Source organism: Leucopleurus acutus (genome assembly GCF_964270905.1).
Source record: "Leucopleurus acutus genome assembly, chromosome: 14".
In the NCBI taxonomy this organism is placed as follows: domain Eukaryota; kingdom Metazoa; phylum Chordata; class Mammalia; order Artiodactyla; family Delphinidae; genus Leucopleurus; species Leucopleurus acutus.
The window spans coordinates 53,493,644-53,514,790 of NC_139156.1; the positions used below are offsets into that span (position 1 = coordinate 53,493,644).

Genomic DNA, 21,147 nt, shown 5'->3' on the forward strand with positions numbered 1-21,147 from the left:
GGCATGTGGGATCTTCCTGGACCAGGGCTCGAACCCATGTCCCCCGCATTGGCAGGAGGATTCTTAACCACTGCGCCACCAGGGAGGCCCTGGTTACTTATTTTAAATCCTTATTATGAGTTATTTTATCCTATAAGTAGTTCAAATCTTCACATGATTAAGAGGTTTTCATGGCTGTCAGGACAGGACTTGGGCTGGAGAGTCCCTGCAGACATCTCCTTCCACAGCCTCTCATATCTTGGTTTAATCCACATAGTTAATCATCTTCAAGTAAGAGCTCTTCTAGCTGGCCGTTTTCTCAGCTTGCAGCTTTGAGAGAAGCATCACTAGAATCATCCACCTTCTATAACCTAGGGAGGAGATGTGGAGCTAGGATGCATTTCAGGAGCAATTTCATGCTAAAAAGCCTGGTAATTTATGTCTTGTGAAGTTTCAATGTTCCAGTCAACCTGGACAGATGGCTCTGAAGAAGGAATCTGTTGAGGCATTCCTGGAATCATACTGCAAGTTCCTGGCAGGGATTCCTGCTTCAAGGCTTCCTTCTCAAGGGGTTTTGTGTTCTCCTGCATGAACACGGTCTTCTTTGTGGAACTCGCTACAGATATCAGTGGCTAAATAGAAAACAGAAGAGAAAACAGTCATTAGCAGAGACTAAACATACTGGGCATGGCAAGAATACAATATTGCCATTTTCATGCCCAAGACTGAACAAAACTGAAAAAGACCTAATCCAGCAAAGCATGAAACAAATCTAATTGGATCAAGATAACTCACCAATAATTTAACTGCCTGACAGAACAAAATTCAACACCTTTTAAAGGAACACTACACAAGCTAGATGCCCCATAAAGTATCATCTACAATGTTTAGCATACAAGTAATAATTACTAGACATGTGAAGAAGTAGGAAAATGTGAACCATAATCCAGAGAAAAAGTATTTAATAGAAAGAGACCTCAAAATGACAAAGACGATGAGACTGGCAGACAAGAACTTAAAACAGTGATTATAAATATTTTTTAAAATTGAAAGGAGAAAAATGGCCATAATGAGTGAAAAGATAGGGTATATCAGCAGAGAAAATGGAAATCATAGAAAGGAACCAGACAAATTCTAGAATTGAGAAAATATCTGAAATGAAAAAAATTCATTGAATTCCTAAATAGGATTGGACATTGCAGGAGAACGGATCAGTTAACTTGAAGACAGATCAATGGAAAGTATCCAAACCGGAGCACAGAGGAAAAACGATGGAAAAAATGAATGCAGTCTCAGTGACCTATGAGATGATATCAAGCATCCATGTAACTGCAGTCCCTGGTGAGGTAGGAAGATTGGAGCTTGAGCTCTACTGGCCATCTCTACCCCATCTTTGTCCATTGTCCACTCAACAGTGGACCCTGTGGGGCACTGCAGCGAGGTCTGTGGAGTACTTGCCCACATGATCTCTAAGACCTTCTAACTCCAAAGTGCTATGAATCTATGCAGCAAATCTATGTATTGTTTCCATAAAAACTTATTTCTAAAACACCTGTATGGCCCAGACCTTTATATCAAAGGGATTGCTTTCAGACTTAGAAACAGAATAATGGTTTACTTACTCAAAGCTGCCTCTGCTTAATGAAGAGAAATCACTACAAGGGCAACTTCTGCCAGCTTTCTTCTAGGTCTGACTCAAATGTTATCTCCTCTGTGAGTCCCTTCTTGATTCCCATAATTAGGTATGATCTCTACCACACATAGTACTGTTTCTACTCCCCTTTGGACACATCCACCGGACCAGCAGTATTCAATCTGGGGTACTAAAAGCAATGATGGTTTTAAGATATTAAAGAAAATCTTGCAAACCTTTTAGTATAGGCATAAAAGCCCATCAGCTAAATCAGCAGGCCTGCTGAAATCCTATGCAACCTATCCTGGGGCTATTTCAGATAAGTTTTAAAGCTCTGGTGATGAAATCTAAAGATGACAGTAGCAAGGAATAATTTGCTATTCACCTTGAGCCAACAAGAAACCAGAAGTTAGAATCTCATCTTATTTGATGTACCTCCACCTCTTTGCCCTTTATCTAGCTCTTTCAATTTATACTAGGAGAGCAACTTGCTCTTGGAAGATGTGGCTCTCCCTTGCCAGTAAGCAATAAGCTTTGTTTTACATCACTGTCGGGTTCCCTTTATTTCCTTCTAACAAAGGGAATCGATTTCCATAACCACAATTTGCCCATGAATTCTTTTCTAAAGCTGAGAACTTGCACATAGTGCAGGCATCAGGCTGGCTCTCATTTCTCAACTTCCCTTACAATCGCTGATTGTCTCACACTTGGCAAAAGAAGAGCAAACCTTTTACTCATCCGAATCTTGCTAAGAAATACTTGCTAAGAAATCTTGCTAAGAATACTGCTTCAGAAATACTGCTTCAGGGTATAAAATCTCCTGAGTGTAACACAAAGGGACAATTAAAAAGGTTGATGTGAACAAAGTGTTCTTTAATAAAGGCATCATAAAACCAGGGTAGAGTTTTGGGAGTCTTTCCCTGCCTTATATATTTATATTTCTATTAACAGTGAAGCATGGTGTTAGAAAAGGATTAGAGTGGGCAGCAAGGTGACGATGACAACTTTTGCTTAATGATCTCAATTCTATCATCTCCCAACAACTGTTCCAAGAATGAACTGTTCCTGAGGGAGAGTTCGTTCAACTACTATTTTCAGACTGTAGTAGGAAACTATCTTTCTTTTGATTTATTTATAAAACATCCAGACTTAAAAATATAAATCTATTATGAGGAAATCTGAGAATATTGATATAAATGTACATAAGCTTAATATTTTCATGCCTTCATCAAAGTTGGCTTTGAAACTAGCAAAAGCTAGTAAATTGTATAGGACTACATTAAAGATTTTCATGCACAGGACAGAGTGATAGTTAAAAAGATGCCAGATATCAAGTTCAGTAAGTGAATTCATGACCGCTATTAGAGCAACACAGAGGAGACATCTCTGGCTTGATACGTAAATAAACAGCATATATTAAATTAAATATTTAAGTAAATAGTATATAATAAATTAAATAATATACCTGAAGTATATACTAGAAACCATATTTGGTTTCTGAAAAATATTGAGTAATTTTTGAAAAGGATTCAAAGGATCTTGTATAGAAATATATGTTCCAAGTGACACATTAGATTTTTCTTAAAATCTGATTTCTTAAACCAGTAACATGTAATTTATTCCCTGACATCGTAAGTGGAATTGCCTTTAAGCATTTTCTTTATTCATTACAAGGATTTTATTGACAAGGATTGTCAATAAGATTGATTTACATACAAACATATGAATATGGAGGAAAAAGTAGGCTTTGGGAGCCTCAGGGCACTGGGCACTAGGGTTGAGCTGTCTTGCAGGTTTCCTGGTACCCACCGCGGGATGACACTTTTCACACTTCTGTTGAATCTCACGCTCTTCTTGCATCAGCATTTCTGTCACTCTGGTTTCTTTGAGGCTATTTTCATATTCTTCTTGCAGCTGGATCTTCTCTTGCCTATCCTGGGGTGATATGACAGAGTAGAATGAGGTCAGTCCTCGGAAGCAGGGACCCTCCCAGGACAGGCCCCGGGCCCTTGAGCCCTCCTGACTTTGCTCCTGTAACTAACTAGCTTCAACCTGCTAGTATCTCCAAACCCACCAACCCCACAACTCCTCTGAGTTGGATTCTCTCTTCAGCCCCCAGACTCCCTATACTTCAGGGATATCTGGGCCTAAGCCATCCTCAAAAGTGGAATAAACCATGACACTCCCCAGGCCAGCTCCAGCGTGGTGCCTTGGATTTCAAATTCCTCTGGGAAAGCTGAAAGCCCTCCCCAAGTTGACCCTGTGCGCACACACACCTTTTCTTTTGCCATCGCCGTTTTCTTGTAATGATAAAGCCAGTGAGCCAGGTACTCTATGGGGTCACTGGGCTGAACCTTTGCCACTTCTGCCAGCGCCTGAGCCAGGCAATTTCCAAAGCACCTCTTCAGGTATTTGGTTTCCATCCTGGTGGGTTTGGAAAACGTCAAGCAGGGTCGCACTATTTCACAAATCTAATTGGACATAAAAAATAGACACATTCTAACCAACGCAGGTTCATTTCAGGACAAATATGAGATGTTTCTGGAGCCCATCCTTCCCCAAAGAACCAATAAATACATAAGTACTTGCCAATAGCTCTTACATTCAAATGGACATTTTTCTAAAGCTCTCCAGCTCTCCCAGGTCAGTAAATGGGTCCCGGGGCTCATCAGGCCTGAGAGGAGCTTGGTGGATTGGTGCTTAAAAGAGGCTAAGGCCTCCACTACACGACTCTACCCTTGACTAGGGAGGAAATAACTGAGCAGGCAGGAGGGCCCAGGAGGGGCTCTGAGCACCCAGCAAGCTGCACTATTGTGAGGTTGGGAGCTACAGTCATCTGCGACATAGATAAGACAGGCTCATCTATTTCACAACGGACCATTGAGAAGCCCTGAGGAGGAGAGGGACGGAGAATGCCCAGCACTGTAGCTAGAAAATATTCCATTTTCTATTGCTTAAGCAAGAAACTACTTTAGGTTGAGTTGAGCCCCTGGATTTACTCTCAATCAGATGTCAAGAATTGGAGGGAATGAAGCCTGAGTTAAACCATAGGTTAGGAGTGGAGGTGTAGTGTAGCAGTAGGAATGTAGAATTTGAGATCAGACAGACCAAGTTCCAGTCCTGGCTCTGCTTTTTATTAGCTGTGTGATCTTCAGCAACTTACTAAGTCTCTCTGAGCCTCAGTTTCCTGATCTGTGGAACAGAATAACAAAAATATGTATCTCACAACTGTGAGGATTAAAAGAGATAATAAATCCATGTGAAGCACATAGCCTGGCGTGCAGTACATGTTTAATAAATATTAGCTGTTACAGTGGAAGACTGTGACATGAAATGGCCTAGCACCCAGCCTATGCTTGAACATCTCTATGTCCCTGAAGCTGACATATTTTAACTGCAAAAGAGCTAATAATAAAGTGAATAATAAAGGCTTAGATCAATTCCTAACATTTTCTGGAAGCATTTTTTCAGTTTAAGAAGGGAAAGATAAGTAGATAGATAGATACGAATACAGAAAAAAAATTCCCAGCTCCTTCCACTGCAAACGCCTAGAAGCAAAAACACCTCAGTAGCAACGAACACACAGAATTTGCTTTTTTAAAAAAATTGAGGCATAGTTGATTTACAATGTTGTGTTAATTTCTGATGTATGGCAAAGTGATTCAGTTATACATATAAATGTATTCTTCTTTATGTTCTTTTCCATTATGGTTTATCACAGGATATTGAATATAGTTCCCTGTGCTATACAGTAGGACCTTGTTGTTTATCCATTCTATATATAACAGTTTGCATCTGCTAACCCCAAACTCCCAATCCATCCCTTCCCCACAGAACTTGCTTTTATTTATTTATTTTTAACATCTTTATTGGAGTATAATTGCTTTACAATGGTGTGTTACTTTCTGCTGTATAACAAAGTGAATCAGCTATACATATACATATATCCCCATATCTCCTCCCTCTTGCGTCTCCCTCCCACCCTCCCTATCCCACCCCTCCAGGTGGTCACAAAGCACGAGCTGATCTCCCTGTGCTATGCGGCTGCTTCCCACAAGCTATCTATTTTACGTTTGGTAGTGTATATATGTCCATGCCACTCTCTCACTTCATCCCAGCTTACCCTTCCCCCTCCCCGTGTCCTCAAGTCCATTCTCTACGTCTGCGTCTTTATTCCTGTCCTGCACCTAGGTTCTTCAGAACCTTTTTTTTTTTTTAGATTCCATATATGTGTGTTAGCATACGGTATTTGTTTTTCTCTTTCTGACTTACTTCACTCTGTATGACAGTCTCTAGGTCCATCCACCTCACTGCAAATAACTCAATTTCGTTCTTTTATGGCTGAGTAAAATTCCATTAGAATTTGCTTTTAAATAGGCTTCACCACTTAAAAAGAATTAAGGTTCCTTGGAGAAATGACTAATTCCAAGATCAGGGCAGGAAATGTCTAATAACCCTGGAATGTTTTGTTGTCCCAGAAAGGAAATGCTAAAAAATAAAATGGTTGGGGACACAGGAGCCAGCTTGAAGGGGCTGCTACTAGCCAAACCTGGTGCAATTTGGCCACCAAAATTAATAATGACTGTAATGGATTATAACCAATTGAATAAAATAAGAATCCATGAGTCCATGTAGGAATAAACAAGTGAATGGGAGAGCAGGTAAGTTCTTTCTTAAAGTAGAATGCCAACTAATAAATGTGGAAAGAATAATGCAGTTAAAGAAACATTTTGAAACCATCATAATATAACTGAAGCAGCTATCAATGAGCACTAAAACTTGGTGAATATTTGACAAGGAATAGGATATTTATATATATTCTCAAAGTTTCTCCCCACAAATTATGGATTAATTCCAAAGTAAACATGGAAACTTTACAGTGGTGAAACCTGGCCGACACAACGTTAACCAATTGATCAAAGCAAACATCACCAGTAAAGGGACAAAATAACATCATGTGTCTCCTGATGCGATGCACTGCTTAGAAGGACATAATACATTTCTGTAGATTCCTGCTCCAAATGCAAAACTAGAATCTGATTGAGGAAACATCAAACAAAGCCAAACTGAGAGACAGTCTACAACTGGCCTGTACTCTTAAAAAAATGTCAAGATCATGAAAGACCAAAAAAGATGAGGCCAGGAGTTCCCTGGTGGCCTAGTGGTTAGTAGTCGGTGCTGTGCTGTCCCTGCTGTGGCCTGGGTTTGATCCCTGGTCGGGGAACTGAGATCTGCAAGCGGCGCGGTGCGGCCAAAATATTAAAAAAATAATAATAAAAATAAAAAAAGATGAGGCCCCAGTCCAGATCAAAGGAGCCTAAACAGCCATCACAACTACATGCAACACATGATCCTGGGTTGGATCTGGACCAGAAAATAGAATTCTGTAAAGGACGTTGTTGGAAATACCGAATGTGAATTGTAGATTACATAATAGAATTGTATCAGGGTTAAAATTCCTGGTTTTGGTAATTGAAATATGAGTAAGTAAGAAAATGTCCTTGTCCTTAGAAAATACACAGTGTGGTAGGGCTGAATAATGACTTTCCAAAGTGTCCACATCCTAATACCTGGAACCTATGAAATATGTTACCTTATATGGCAAAGGGGACTTTGCAGATGTGATTAAATTAAGCATTTTGCTTGGGGGAAATTTTACTGGATTATCCGGGTAGGCACAATGTAATCCCAGGGGTCTTTATAAGAGGGACACAGTAAAGTCAGACAGGGTAGAAGGAGATATGGTGATGGAAGCAGGGGGAGAAAAGGTGATGTGATTCAGGGCCACGAGCCAAGGAGTGTGGGTAGCCTCTAGAAGCTGGAAAAGGTAAGGAAATAGATTCTCCCCTAAAGCCTCCAGAAGGAGCCAGCCCTGCTGATACTTTGGTTTTAGCCCTGTAAGATTCATCTTCGATTTCAAACTTCAAAAACTGTAAGATCATAAATGAGTGTTTAAAGTCACTACGTTTGGGGTAATGGTGGAGGGTGGGGATGGGATGTGTGGTGGCTCCTTCTGCCAATCTGGGGCCCACCTGAACCAATGCACCTGAATAAACTGTCTTCCACACCCCTTCTACTCAAAGTGTGGTCCACTGTCAGCAGCACTGCTTCAACTGGAGGTTGCTGAAATGCAGATTCTCAAGTCCCACCTCAGACTTACAGATTGAGAGTCTGCATTTTAACAAAATCCCCAGGTGACACACAGTTACAGATGTCCTCTGCCTTTATCACAGTAGAACTGCCCTTCCCAGAGGGCGGAATCACCAACTCTGCATTCCCAGGAAGCCTCTTCACTGCCTGGTCCTTGGTGGCGGCCACACTGCAGTAGGTGTGGCAAACCCTTTCTGGAGAGAGCATCTGCACATTTTCAACACTGGTCTCAACAAAATACACTGACCTGACCGTCACTAAGACTTGATGTGAAAACAGCAGAGCCAGAAAAAAACAGCCACCATGTGAAGCCTGGAGAGGGAAGAACCAAAGGGGTGCATTTTATAGCCCACTCCCCACCAAATCAAGCCACACTCACCAGTGAGGAGGGGGCTATTTTTCAGCTTCCCAGGGCTCCTCTGAGGGTCTGCTTATACTGGACCTCCTTGCTCATGGCCCTGCATTCAGTAAGCGGGGTGCTAAGCATAGGGATTGTCTTTGTTTACACCACATCCTTAGTGCTGGGCACTCAGTACTTGCTCAGCAAATATTTCTTGACTTAAGCAGTGAGGGCTCTGATGTTTGCGGGCCCAGGCAAGAGCTCATGCTCCCTTCCATTTGTCAGTGCCCACACTGGCACTTACTAATTACCTCAACTAATGGTTAACGAGGCATCTCCTGCCCAGCACTGCCCCACATAAATTGAAACAGACCATGGGAAATGCTAGCTGAGGACTGTGCACAAACCGCTAGCCCAGGGAAGACTGCAAATGGCAAAGGCTAGAAGGCTTCCTGGAGGTGGGGGTACCTGTGCTTGTTCTGAAAGGAATGCCAACTAAAGAATGTCCCCAGCCAGCTGGCTACACCAGGCTCGAGTCATTAGCCACTGCAGTTGCTGAGTCACTAACACACCCTGGAAGGAGTTCAGGGTGGAGATCAGGAATGTGGAACTCTGCTCTCTGGGAAAATTGACAGAACAGACCTTCAAATAGAAATTTTCAGGAGAAAATTTTATAAACCCAATTTCTTGCATCTTCCCATACTTAGAAAAGCACTAAAATAATTAAGCTATCTGTACCTGGTGGCTAGCAGTGACCTTTTACCTAGATATGTTTGATTGCAGGTATTCCTTCTCCAAAAATCACATACATGCTGACCTCCTCCCTTACCTCTTCCAAGCAGAAGCAGTTTCTCAGAGTTGTCAGAGCAGCTGTCTCCAGGGCTAGAGTCCTCAGTTAAGTCCCCAAATAAAACTGAACTCACAGCTCTCAGATGTGCGATTTTTTTCAGTGGACAGGAACCAAGCAGAAGTCACCAGCAAATGCAAAGGTGCTAAGCTGGGAAAATACCAGGCTGCTCAGGTAGCTAGTCTTCTCTGGCGTTAAGGCTGTGGGGCTTCACCTATAGGTAGTCTTTGCGGCTACTCCCCCACACCCCCCCGCCCCGCAGGCCAGCCCTCTGCCCTTTCTCTCTCCCAGTATGCGCCCACCTGCCGGCCCCGCTCGCTCGATTCCCCTTTTCGGCTGCCCCTCCTCACAGCCTCTAGGTTGCACGTCCCTGTTCACCTACCCGGGTGCTCCCTGCTCTCCATCCTGCACCTTGCACACCTCGCGCACCCCCTGCTCTCAACTGCTCGTCCTACCCAGCCCCGCTCCGCCCGCCTCTGCTCTCTGCAGCACATCCTCTTCCGGACCCCGCCTCCGATCAACCCCCGTCCGCGCGCCACCACCCCCCCCCGCCCCGATCCCTGCCGGGCGCAGTCCGCTCAGCTCTCCGTTGGCGCCCCTTTCTCTCTGCCCCCGGCCGTCTCCCGCACCTGGAGCGCGCACGCTCGTTGCCTAGCGACGGGACGCAACTAGCGGGTAGGTAGGCGCATGCGTCAGCCGCCTGCGTTTAGAACGCAGGCGCCGTCTTGGAAGAACGGACCTCGGTGCTGGGCTGGCTTCCGGCGGACGGAGGCGGTTTTGACCGTTGGACCTTGCGAGTGGTGTAGGGCTCAGGCGACGTCCAGGCTCCAGAGGCGAGAGAGGGTTAGCTCAGCGCCGGACTCCGTGGGCACCTCTGCGGCTGGGTCTTCCTCCTCGGTGGTGAGCGGCGACGCGCCATTTGGGAGGGGCAGGGGAGGCGGGCACCCTTCCGCCGACCCGGGATGGAAAACCAGCCGAAGCGCTCGGAATCCAGGGTTGCCAGATAAAATTCGGCGTACCCAGTTAAATCTGAATTTCACAAATTTTGTGCTTTTTAGCACAAATATAGTATAATACAAAATTTTAGTCATTGTTTATCTGAAATTTAAATTTAACTGGGCATCCTGTATTTTTATTTGCAAAACTGGCAGCCCTACCTGATCCCTTCCTTTGGTACTCGGCCGGCTTTCTCCCAGGCATGAGCGAGGAACCGCCTTCTATTTCTTCTGACAGCTTCTCCAGGCTTGAGGCAGCTGTTTCTGTGGGAAGGGGTTTCTTATGTATGAGCCAAGAAGCCTGTTGCTGTGTATGAAAAATAATATTCCTTACAACAGGCTTTTGAGATGGGTATTGTCGCTGTTTCATGGGCAGGAAACAAACCAAGTGAGGTAACGAGTTTCATCTGGGTTCCGCTGTTAACAAGATGCAGACTGCGTAGGTTTGAGACCAATCCTACTTGGGAGGTACCCTTACGGACCACGGTACCCTTCCCATGTGTTTGTTATCTTTCTGGATTAACAGCAGGAATCTGTTCCCTTTTTAATTGTTACTATTTCAAATGACATTGAGATTTGTCTTTAGAGTATTATCCCATTGAATTAGTACGATGAGGATACCGTGTTCCATACTCAGTTGTAATAATTCTTTTCTCTGTGTGGTTAAGGCACACAGCTTGATAAGGAATTAGGTTCGTTTGTGCCGGTTTTTAGTTTGCTTTTATGACTAAATTTATGTATACACACATACACATTCCTTTCCCCACTGCTGTTGCTAATACAAAAGACTATACACAAGTTGTTCATCTTGCTTTTTTTCACTTCACATTGTGTTCTAGAGATCACTCCCAATTTTGGAGATCTTCCTCATTCTCTTTTTATCTGCACAATAATTCATTGTGTAGCTGTATCTCATTAATCCTTTAATGATGAACATTTGGATGGGGGTCCCAATTTGGCTCTCCTTAGTAATAGTGCAAAACAACCCTGTGCATATATCATTGCATATTTTTGCAAGATAGGATCCCAGGAGTGAGATTGATCAGTTAAAGGGTAAATACATACGTAATTTTCTAGATATTTACAAATTTTTCTGCATGGGGTTCTGCCGTTTTGTACAATACCACCATCATATGAGAGAGAGTAGTATTGGGGTCTATGGATGAAACTCAGGAGGTCATTGTTTCTGAAACTTTGTGCAGAATGTTAGGTGGATTTGTCCAGGGACAGGTCTAGACACTGGCAGTCTGTCCCCTATAATTGCTCATGCCTGACATGTAAGGTACTCAATATATATTTGTTGAATAATGAGTACATTTCATCAGATTCTCAGAGGAGTCTGGATTCCATAAGGGTAATTCGAAGGTGATCAGTTTTTTCAAAGCACCTTAAATAGAGTAGTTACTGCATTTCCTTCTCTCTCTCTCTCTCTCTCTCTCTCCCCTCCCTCCCTCCCTCCCCCTCCCTCCCCCCTCCCTCCCTTCCTACCTCCCCATCTCTCTCTCTCTGTCTGATCTGAGATGATTCCTGTCCATATTTGTAAATAAACTGGGACATTACTGAGAGAGTGGAGAAACTCATTCACTTGCCACCATGGAGAGCTAGCTGTGTCCACGCTGTGATTGAAACACACTTTTTGAGGAGCTAGAGAAGTTTGTCCTCTAGCAGGAGGACAGACATGTGCATACACAAATAATGCTCAGATAGTGTGAAAAGTACTGTGTGAGCTGCTTGGGGAAGGAGGAACGTCTTTGTGTTGCCTGGGAGACGGTTGTATTAGCCACAGCGGTGAGGAATTGGAGATGATTGATACCTTGCAAATGAGGAGATATTTTCCAAGCTGAGAGTGAGGGGGCCATCGTGTGCAAAGTCATGGAGATGGAAACATGCAAGGTGTGAGCAGCAGAATGGCAGGATGTTCTGTGTAGTTAGAGCCCAGAACATGTTAGAGGCAGAAACTATATCGAGAGGTGAGCCTGGAAACAGAATTGGGGCCAAAGCATGAGGAGCTTCATAGGCTGTTCTTTGAAGGTTGAATTTTGTATTCTTTGGCCTTGAGATACTTGGATTTTTAAAAAATTTGAGGTGGTCTATTGTGATATTTTCTAGAAACGACTCTCATGGCTCGGGAGGAGCATCTCAGTAAGTCACTTAGGGTAATGACTCTGGAATCAAGAGTTGGGTATGAATCCCTCTTCATCATACACCACCTGTGTGATTCTGGGCTGTTCACGTATGCTCTTTGGGCCTGGGCGACCTCATCTGCACAGTGGGGCTAACGATACCATGTTCAGGTATGTTGTAAGGATTTAGTAAGACATGCATCGCTTGCCATATAGTCGTTTCACCATCAATAATGACAGTAACCCTTTTCTGACACTTGGACTCCAGGGTCCTTCAGGTTTTTGAAACTGTTTTAGTTGTAGTGACTTCTGTGGAGGCTTTTTGGACACTGCTAGAAGTGTCCTGGAGCCAGCTTGCTTGTGCCATCCCTGATGGCAGGTGCCCATGACTGGTGACAGGATGTAATGCTTTGTTGGCCTCACTGAACTCTACTTCGATTGTGCCTTCATTGAAAATTTCCTGCTCTAATGCAAAACGTTCATCTTTTAGAGGTTTTTATTTAGCAGTTAGAAATGGAGTCGGCATATCTTCAAAAGAATCTTGGGACATGTCTAACTCAAGGTCTTGCAGAAGTGGCAAGGATGCGCCCAGTGGATCCAATAGAATACTTAGCATTGTGGATTTACAATTATAAGAACAATGTGACCATGGAGCAACAAGTAAGTATGGATCTTCTTTTTTTTTTTAATTTATTTTTTATTGAAGTATAGTTGATTTACAATGTTATGTTAGTTTCAGGTCTACAGCAAAGTGATCAGTTATGCATATATATGTGTGTGTGTGTGTGTATATATATATACACACACACACACACACACACACACATATATTTTTTTCAGATTCTTTTTCCATATAGGTTATTACAAAATATTCAGTATAGTTCCCTGCACTGTACAGTAGGTCCTTGTTGTTTATCTATTTTATATATAGTAGTGTATATATGTTACTCCCAAATTCCTGATTTATCTCTCTCCTCCCAGCCTGTCCCTTTTGGTAATCGTAAGTTTGTTTTCTAAGTCTGTGAGTCTGTTTCTGTTTTGTTAATAAGTTCATTTGGATCATTTTTTAGATTCCACATATAACTGATATCATATAATATTTGTCTTTCTCTGTCTGACTTATTTCACTTAATATGATAATCTCTAGGTCCATCCATGTTGCTACAAATGGCATTATTTCATTCATTTTTATGGCTGAGTAGTATTCCATTGTATATATGTACCACATCTTCTTTATCCATTCATCTGTCAGTGGACATTTAGGTTGCTTCCATGTCTTGGCTATTGTAAGTAGTGCTGCAGTGAACATTGGGGTGCATGTAGCTTTTCAAATTATAGTTTTCTCCGGATATATGCCCAGGAGTGGGATAGAAGGATCATATGCACTCTATTTTTAGTTTTTTTTAAAGAAACCTCCACACTGTTCTCCATAGTGACTGTACCAATTTATATTCCCACCAACAGTGTAGGAGGGTTCCCTTTCCTCCACACCTTCTCCAGCATTTATTATTTGTAGACTTTCTGACTGGTGTGAGGTGATACCTCATAGTTTTGATTTGCATTTCTCTAGTAATTAGTGATGCTGAGCATCTTTTCATGTGCCTTTGGCCATCTGTATGTCTTCTTTGGAGAAATGCCTATTTAGATCTTCTGCCCATTTTTTGATTGGGTTGTTTGTTTTTCTGATACTGAACTATATGAGCTGTTCGTATAGTTTGGAGATTAATCCCTGTTGGTTGCATCGTTTGCAAATATTTTCTCCCATTCCATAGGTTGTCTTTTTGTTTATGGCTTCCTTTGCTGTGCAAAAGTTTTTAAGTTTAATCAGGTCCCATTTGTTTATTTTTGTTTTTATTTACATTACTCTAGGAGATGGATCCAAAAAAGATATTGCTGTGATTTAGGTCAAAGAGTGTCCTGCCTATGTTTTGCTCTATAAGTTTTATAGTATCCAGTCTTACATTTAGCACTTTAATCCATTTTGAGTTTATTTTTGTGTATGGTGCTAGAGAATGTTCTAATTTCATTCTTTTACAGGTAGCTGTCCAGTTTTCCCAGCACCACTTATTGAAGAGACTGTCTTTTCTCCATTAATTGACCATAGGTGCTTGGGTTTATTTCTGGGCCTTCTATCCTGTTCCATTGTGGGTCTTCTTTTATAAAATTAGAGGAGTGAAATAATTGGTCCAGCTTCTTTGCTTTTTAAAAAAAGTTCAATATTATCATTTCTTTCTATTATAAAAATAGTATGTTTATTATTACAAAACTTAGATAACATGAAAAAGTAGAAAGAAGAAAACAAAGAAGACCTCTATTTAGATTCTTAGGTATTTTTAGGTATTCTAGTCTTTTTTCTACACATTTGCCTGGAGATTTTTTTTTTACACAATTGTGATTGTATTTGCTGTGTAATTTTAATTTTGTGTTCTTTGTTGAAATAAAACACACATTTCCCCAAATTATTATACAGTTTCCAAATGGATAGACTATAATTTGCTTAATCCTTTCCCTACTGTTGGAGATTAAGATGCTGTTAAGATTGTTTTTACAGATTGTTTTATCTGTAATTAGTCACATGATGATTTTTTTTTTTTAAACCATGTTAGAGACAAGAGGAAATGGCCCAGTTGGAGCAGGAAAGAGAATTAGCTGTGATGGAGCAGGAAATGATGGAGAGACTTAAAGCAGAGGAGTTCCTGTTTCAGCAGGTGAGACAAGAGAGTTGGTGATTGGAACTAGTGGAGTCACCCTTGGTGTGGTGCAACCCAGGTGTTGAAAAACTCATCTCTTGTGCTTAGATGTAGCTTTCTTATATCTTCATCTTTATGTCTGTATGTGGCTTCTTTACTGGAGAAGAAGCAGTGATGAGGTAGGAGGAAAACCCAGAGAGTCTGCTGTCACAGAAGCCAAGGGGACAGCGTCTCAATGAGACCTGAGTGGTCAACCATGTCTGTGGCTGGTTGAGTGGGAACAGAACTGCCAAGTCTCATTTAAGGCCACTGGTGACCTTGGTGGGAGCACCGAATGTGGGGTGGGGTAAAGCAGGGGAGATGGAGATGGTGAGTACAGGTAATGTTTTCAAGGAGATTTTCAGGGAAGGAGTTTTCTTTTGTTTATTTGTTTGGTTTTTTTAAGGAACTGAGTGGAGGGGAGTGGTTGATGTAAAGAAATAAAGGGGATGATTACTAGAGTCAACTTTTCATGGAGACCAGAGGAAATTGGCTCTGGAACACAGGTTAGGCGGGTGGAGGGGCCCTTCTTTGATTCTTTGATTCAAGGAAAGAGAGGACGGTGTTAGGTACATGTGGTGTGTAGATTTTGTGGCAAAAGTTGAAAGCAGTTTCTGTGTGACTGTTTCTCTTTTGTAAAGTAGGGACCCTGATCATCTGCCCAGAATGAGGTGGTAAGGTAGGAGGTGTGGGGAGAGTGGTGAAGGTTTGAAACAGTGGCTTTGGAGAGGTAGAGTTGACCAAGGAAACTTAGCATCCCTCGGTAGCACTGAATTCCCTGAGACCAAGCAGTCATAATGGGGCCTTTTGGTTTGGTTTTGTGATGATGTGATTTTCTCCACCTAGGGCTGGATATTTGAGTGAGGATGTGGAGGAGACAGACCTTTGACTGAAGTGAGTTTGGGTTAGCAGGATTGGGGAGCTAAAGATGTTGGTTTGAAAATGGTTGAAGAGGTGGGTCATGGAGTATAAACCAGAGAGGGGCAAGTTCTAGAGTGGCTTCTGGACTAATTTAATTTATGGAGCTCTTGTAAACCAAGTTGGAGCCACCCTATACTTCTGTCATATGGTACTTAACTCTAGAGTCTCAACTCCAGTTTACATATTATAAAAAGGGAAAGAAGCCTGTTATTTGGGTGTGTGGATAAAAAAGGAAAATGTAGACATGGGAACTAGCTTCTCTGTCTTGTCTCCCATCCTTGATACTGGGGTAGATCATTCTAGGCACCTTAGATGGATATGGCTATTCTAAGCACCTTTACTGCTTCTGAGTCTCCATCTTTCAGTCATTTGGCTTATTTTTGTGGGGTGGTTGCACAGTGTTGAGTTGGATGTTAAATGACCATCCAAATGGGCAAGTGTCTGCTGCAGTCGCCCCAACTTTTTTTTTTTTTAACATCTTTATTGGGGTATAATTGCTTTACAATGGTGTGCTAGTTTCTGCTTTATAACAAAGTGAATCAGTCATACATAAACATATGTTCCCATATGTCTTCCCTGTTGCGTCTCCCTCCCTCCCACCCTCCCTATCCCACCCCTCCAGGCTGTCACAAAGCACCGAGCCAATATCCCTGTGCCATGCGGCTGCTTCCCACTAGCTATCTACCTAGTCGCCCCAACTTTGAGTGAGGATCTGCCCTGCCTCTTCCAGCTCCTAGAGCTGGCATCTGTCCCCTGTCTATCAGAATAAGAACTTCTCAGCAGTTCTCCTTCCCTAAGATAGTTAGATCACAGATATGGAGATGTTTAATTTGCTTTGACTCATCTTCTTTACCTTACTTAAATAAAATTTGGCAATACTGGAACCCAAACGTCTTTCTAGCTGTATCAGTATGAAGCCATCCCCTGTGCATCAAACCCTAAGCATTGTATTGGGGGTGGAAGACATAGTGATATCCTGCAGAAGATGTGGTGGCCCATTAAAGAAGTGGATTGGTGGGCAGAGATAGATGAGAGGAGGAGAAGGGACGGGTAGACCAACAGATGAAGAGAAAGAGAGAGGCCTCTCCGTGTCCCCCGAGTCAAGTGAGCTGGAAGGTCCCGATTCTGGTCACCTGCCTGTTGGTTGCAAGAGCAGGTGTCCTCATAAATTCAAGGACTTGAAATTCCTTGAAATTTTAGGCATTCTCCAGCAAGCCTGGGTCCTTGTGAGCAGGGCAACATTTTTCTTGCTGTTTTCTGCTTAAGAGTTCATTTTGGAAGTACTGGCTTTTGTATTTGTTTGAATGTTTTTCTAATGGTTTGACACATGTGTGAAGAAAGCGATTGGGTTTCGAACATTTCCTGAAAATGTTAAGAAACCGGTTATGTTGACCAATGTGGTTGGTATTTAGCAACTGCACTTTGTGTTATTGTTGAGAGGTTAATTTCGCTTCCTCTACAAATATCTGAAAGCTGATTGAATGATAACGTTCCTGCATTTTGGCTACGTAGCCCATCACTTTTATCTTAGTGGGGATGATATAGGAATATGAGGAAATTACCTTAAACAGCCCTTTGTGGGTAAATATTAATCACTGTTTATTATCTCTTTGTAAAAATGTATTATTTTTTTAAAATGCGTTTAAAAATATAGTTTTAAAGTGCTCTTAATGGAATGAGCTTATATTAGGTCGTTTATGGGGTGGCACTGGACTGATGGTGAGAAATTATTTTCTAGCTGAGGTTGACAGACTCTTTCTGTAAAGGTGGATATTTTATGATTTTCAGGCCAAGAAGCAAAATTGAGGATGTTATGTAGGGATTATGGTATACTATGTAGCTATAACAAGAGAGAAAATAAATTTCTACAAATGTTTTATTGATGAAGTAAAAATTAAAAAAAATCAAATACAGTTTTTTCTGCAGTGTAGGCTTATTATTGAGAAGAATTACATTCCCTTTTTAAAGATAACGTTTCACTTAGTTGGAGTTGAAAGATAATGTTCCCTGTCATCAAAATGTATTGAAAATATGTATCTGTTAATGCTGATCTGGAATGAGATTTTATGTGTATCATCTTTGAAAAATGTCTTTTCCCTCATAGGTCCTGCCAAATATTGATATCAGTTCATGTGCCTATAATTTTGAGTGTATTCATCTCTTGGAAGGCGCTCGTAGAACTCTATTAGATTTTCCTCTTGATATTTGTCTTTTAGCCACTAGCTGGTAGGTTAATCCCTTCCAGTTGAAGGTTGGTGAAAACTTCTCAGTTACACAGTTAGATGGATTTTGAAATGTAGGAATTTCCTTTGCACTTACGTCAAGGCCTAAAAACACTCTGGAACTATAGTTTGAGCTTGGAAAATGTATCTGTCACAAATTTGTGTGGGAATGGAAATCCCGTTTCTGACAGCACTGGGAGTGTATAAAGCAGCTTGACATTGTGATTCAGAAAATTAGTTGTTGCTGAAATGACTTTCCTGCAGTGTAAGTTTTACATATGATGCTGTTTTGCCTTGTAGGCAACTTTTAGGTTAAATTGATTTAAAATCGTTATTAAGTCTGCAGCGGAAGCTAATTTCCAAAGCTATTTAATGTTTGATAATGGTAGTTGAAAATGGTCTTCTCATTAAGAAAAACGTCAGTCTTGTCCCTGAGCTCAAAAATTCACAATAAAACATTACCACCGTTGAGCCATGGAACTATGGGGTGGTAGGGCAAGTCAAGATATATTCAGCTTCTATTTCTGACACAGATTCACCAGAAATGATGCTTAAGTTCATAAGGGTAAATGAAGGTCACTGTTGACACTGTTACTGAACCAAATGGGTCTGCTCGCCCAACGCACAGCAAAGCCAAATCTGTTGACAGTGGGTTCTAGTGAAGGAAAGTACAGAGTTTACTGCAGGGCGCCAAGCAAGGAGGAGGGAGACAAGCCTCGGATCCACTCCAACTGAGTCTTTGAGTGAGGGGTTTTCTTAAAGGGGAAGAGCAAAGAGGCTAGGATTAATCTTGTGATGTTTCTGTGACATTTCTTTGCTTTTTTTTTAATTGAAGTATAGCTGATTTACAATATTGTGTTAGTTTCAGGTGTACAGCGAAGTGGTTATATATACATATATATGTATATATCTGTGTTCTTTTTCATTCTATTTTGTTATAGTTTATTACGAGATATTGAATATAGTTCCCTGTGCTGTACAGTAAATCCTTGTTGTTTATTTTATATATGGTAGTGTGCATCTGTTAATCGCCTACTCCCAGTTTAATCCCCCCCCTTTTGGTAATCATAAGTTTGTTTTCTATGTCTGTGAGTCTGTTTCTGTTTTTTAAATAAGTTCATTTGTACTGTTTTTCAGTTTCCACATATAAGTGATATCATATGATACTTGTCTTTCTCTGACTTACTTCACTTAGTATGATAATCTCTAGGTCCATCCATGTTGCTGCAGCACTTCTGTTATATTTCTTAGTCATTGATTTTTTTCAGTCAGTGATCGAATTTTTCAGTCATTTTGAACTCAACATTGACTCCTTTGGAAGTCAGGTTGTCTCCAGTTTATAGTTCTCCAGCCAGGTGGTCCATGGCTTGGGGGGTCTGTTAGCTCATCGTGTCCTAGAGAAACAACCTGAGTTTGTACATTAATGATTATATCTGTAATAGCAATTTTAGTACATTAACTATGCTATTGACAACAGTAATTTTAGTCATCTGACTCTGGTTGATTAGTGTTCAGTTAGCACAGGATTGAGGTCAGAGGGGACAAGAAAGGGAATAAAGTTTTGGATAGAGAGATTAATCAGAAACTCAGTAAGGGAACTCAGCTTTAGGGGGGACTCGGTTTCAACACTGCTGGCTCAATAACACATGATAGAGTCAGATATTTTCTGCAGAGTAGCTGCTGTTGAATCATAAAATGAGAACTCATAGGTTTTAAATACTATGTTTTCACCACTTTGTAAATTTTGTCCAATTAAGCCTTTTTCTGTTCCATACACACTTTTATCACTGTTTGTTGTAACACATCTGAGCAGATGTCACATCTGGTTGTACTGAATTAATGTTCCTCAACGTCTTTGAAGATGTTCTTGCCTGTAGTACTGTTCATGAAGACTGTTCATAGTGGTTGATTTTTCAGTCACTGCAAACTCAACATTGACTCCTTTGGTAAACAACAACTAAGCAGTGTTGGGAGCGTTTGTCTACTCATCAAGAGCCAGGGAACACCACTCAGAACCCTTTGCCTTTGCCATTAATTGACCATTGAGTTTGCTCCCCGTGTAATCGACTCTTTGAGCAGCGGTTCTCACCAAAAGGATAATAATCTTAAGTTTATGTTTTTTCTGGACATTGAATTCTCACTTGTTTTAATTGAATCACCATTGATAAATGTACTTCTTTGCTTGGGATCTTACTTTTGTTGCCGCCTCCATTTCATTTTTAATTTTTGTGAAGAAATCCTGCTCTCATGAAGTAATTCTGTTTTAAATTTCTTAATACTTCTGACCTTTGCATTCGTGTGAATTGAGAAGATCGTGATGAGTGCGTCCTCTGGTAATGCTGATATTTACTGTATTCTTTTACTACAGTGTCGTTGCATGAGAAACACTGTCCTGTGCTGTTTAATCTGATAATAAAGTAACCCACACTCCACTGTGTTTTAAAAGGACAACATTCAAAATCCACTTCTTTTCTTGTTTTGTTATGATGGGTAATGCACCGATAAAAAAAAAAAAAAAAAAAGTCCCGGTATAGTGGTACCGTGGCACTCCAAACGCTGTGAGTTATAATGGTGTCACTGAACTTGCAGTGTGCTGAGCAGCAGTGCAAGGTAGTGAGAGTACCGCCTGTGGTCTCTGTTGCGTACACTCAGCTGTGCTGTCATGGGGCAGAAGCAGTCACACTAAATGAGTGAGCGTGAGCGTGGCAGTGTTTTAATAGAGCTTTATTTATAGACACTGACACTTGAATTTCATATAATTTTCATGTGCAATGAAATATTATTCTTTTGATATTATTCAACCATGAAAAATGTATAAAAACCATTCTTCACTCGTGGGCTGTACAAAAACAGGCGTTGGGTTAGGCTTGGCCCAAGGAGTTTAGTCTACCGACCCCTGTTCTCGCGTGGCTAGGATATATGTTGAGTTGGGACCAAATATGTTGTTGATCATCTCTGGTTTAAGATAATCTACTTAAAATGTTCTTATCTACTATTTTACAACCAAGGTTTGGCTATTTGAAGATCCATCTGTGCTTAAAGAGATTTTATCCAAAAAAAAAAAAAAAAAAAACCACTGCAGTCTCATTTGTAGCTTCAGGAAGAACAGAGAAAATGACTTGATTTTGTACAAATAGTGCTTTTCTAAAATTAGCAATTAAGGAAGCTTCCTTTTTAATTTTCTACTTCAGGAAATATTTGTAAAAGC

The 21,147-nt window shown here is 41.2% G+C and overlaps 2 protein-coding genes across 4 annotated transcripts in view; one reads left to right on the plus strand and one right to left on the minus strand.

Moving 5' to 3' along the window:
• Positions 1–219: 219 nt before the first annotated feature.
• Positions 220–9,004, minus strand: DYDC2 (DPY30 domain containing 2). Its single transcript, XM_082854263.1, has 4 exons — positions 8,932–9,004; positions 3,889–4,036; positions 3,422–3,547; positions 220–611 (listed from the first exon to the last, which is right to left on the minus strand). The coding sequence occupies exons 2-4, from the start codon at positions 4,033–4,035 to the stop codon at positions 399–401; spliced, it is 486 nt and encodes a 161-aa protein (XP_082710389.1). The 5' UTR covers position 4,036; positions 8,932–9,004; the 3' UTR covers positions 220–398.
• Positions 9,005–9,751: 747 nt separating this feature from the next.
• DYDC1 (DPY30 domain containing 1) overlaps positions 9,752–21,147 on the plus strand; it is a 44,350-nt gene continuing 32,954 nt past the window's right edge. For all 3 annotated transcript variants that reach the window (XM_082854015.1, XM_082854014.1, XM_082854013.1), the window contains exons 1-3: positions 9,752–9,849; positions 12,558–12,727; positions 14,674–14,775. In XM_082854015.1, coding sequence (XP_082710141.1) covers positions 12,581–12,727; positions 14,674–14,775 — 249 coding nt within the window. In that variant the 5' untranslated portion in view covers positions 9,752–9,849; positions 12,558–12,580. The remainder of the gene's footprint in view (positions 9,850–12,557; positions 12,728–14,673; positions 14,776–21,147) is intronic.

What these genes read in the sequence shown, in the direction of transcription:
- DYDC2 (XM_082854263.1), bottom strand. Translation starts at nt 4,035, where the DNA reads ATGGAAACCAAATACCTGAAGAGGTGCTTTGGAAATTGCCTGGCTCAG. An exon ending in CGGCGATGGCAAAAGAAAAG is followed by an intron (nt 3,548 to 3,888) that starts GTGTGTGTGCGC and finishes ATATCACCCCAG; the next exon opens with GATAGGCAAGAGAAGATCCA. An exon ending in GTGAAAAGTGTCATCCCGCG is followed by an intron (nt 612 to 3,421) that starts GTGGGTACCAGG and finishes TTTTCTATTTAG; the next exon opens with CCACTGATATCTGTAGCGAG.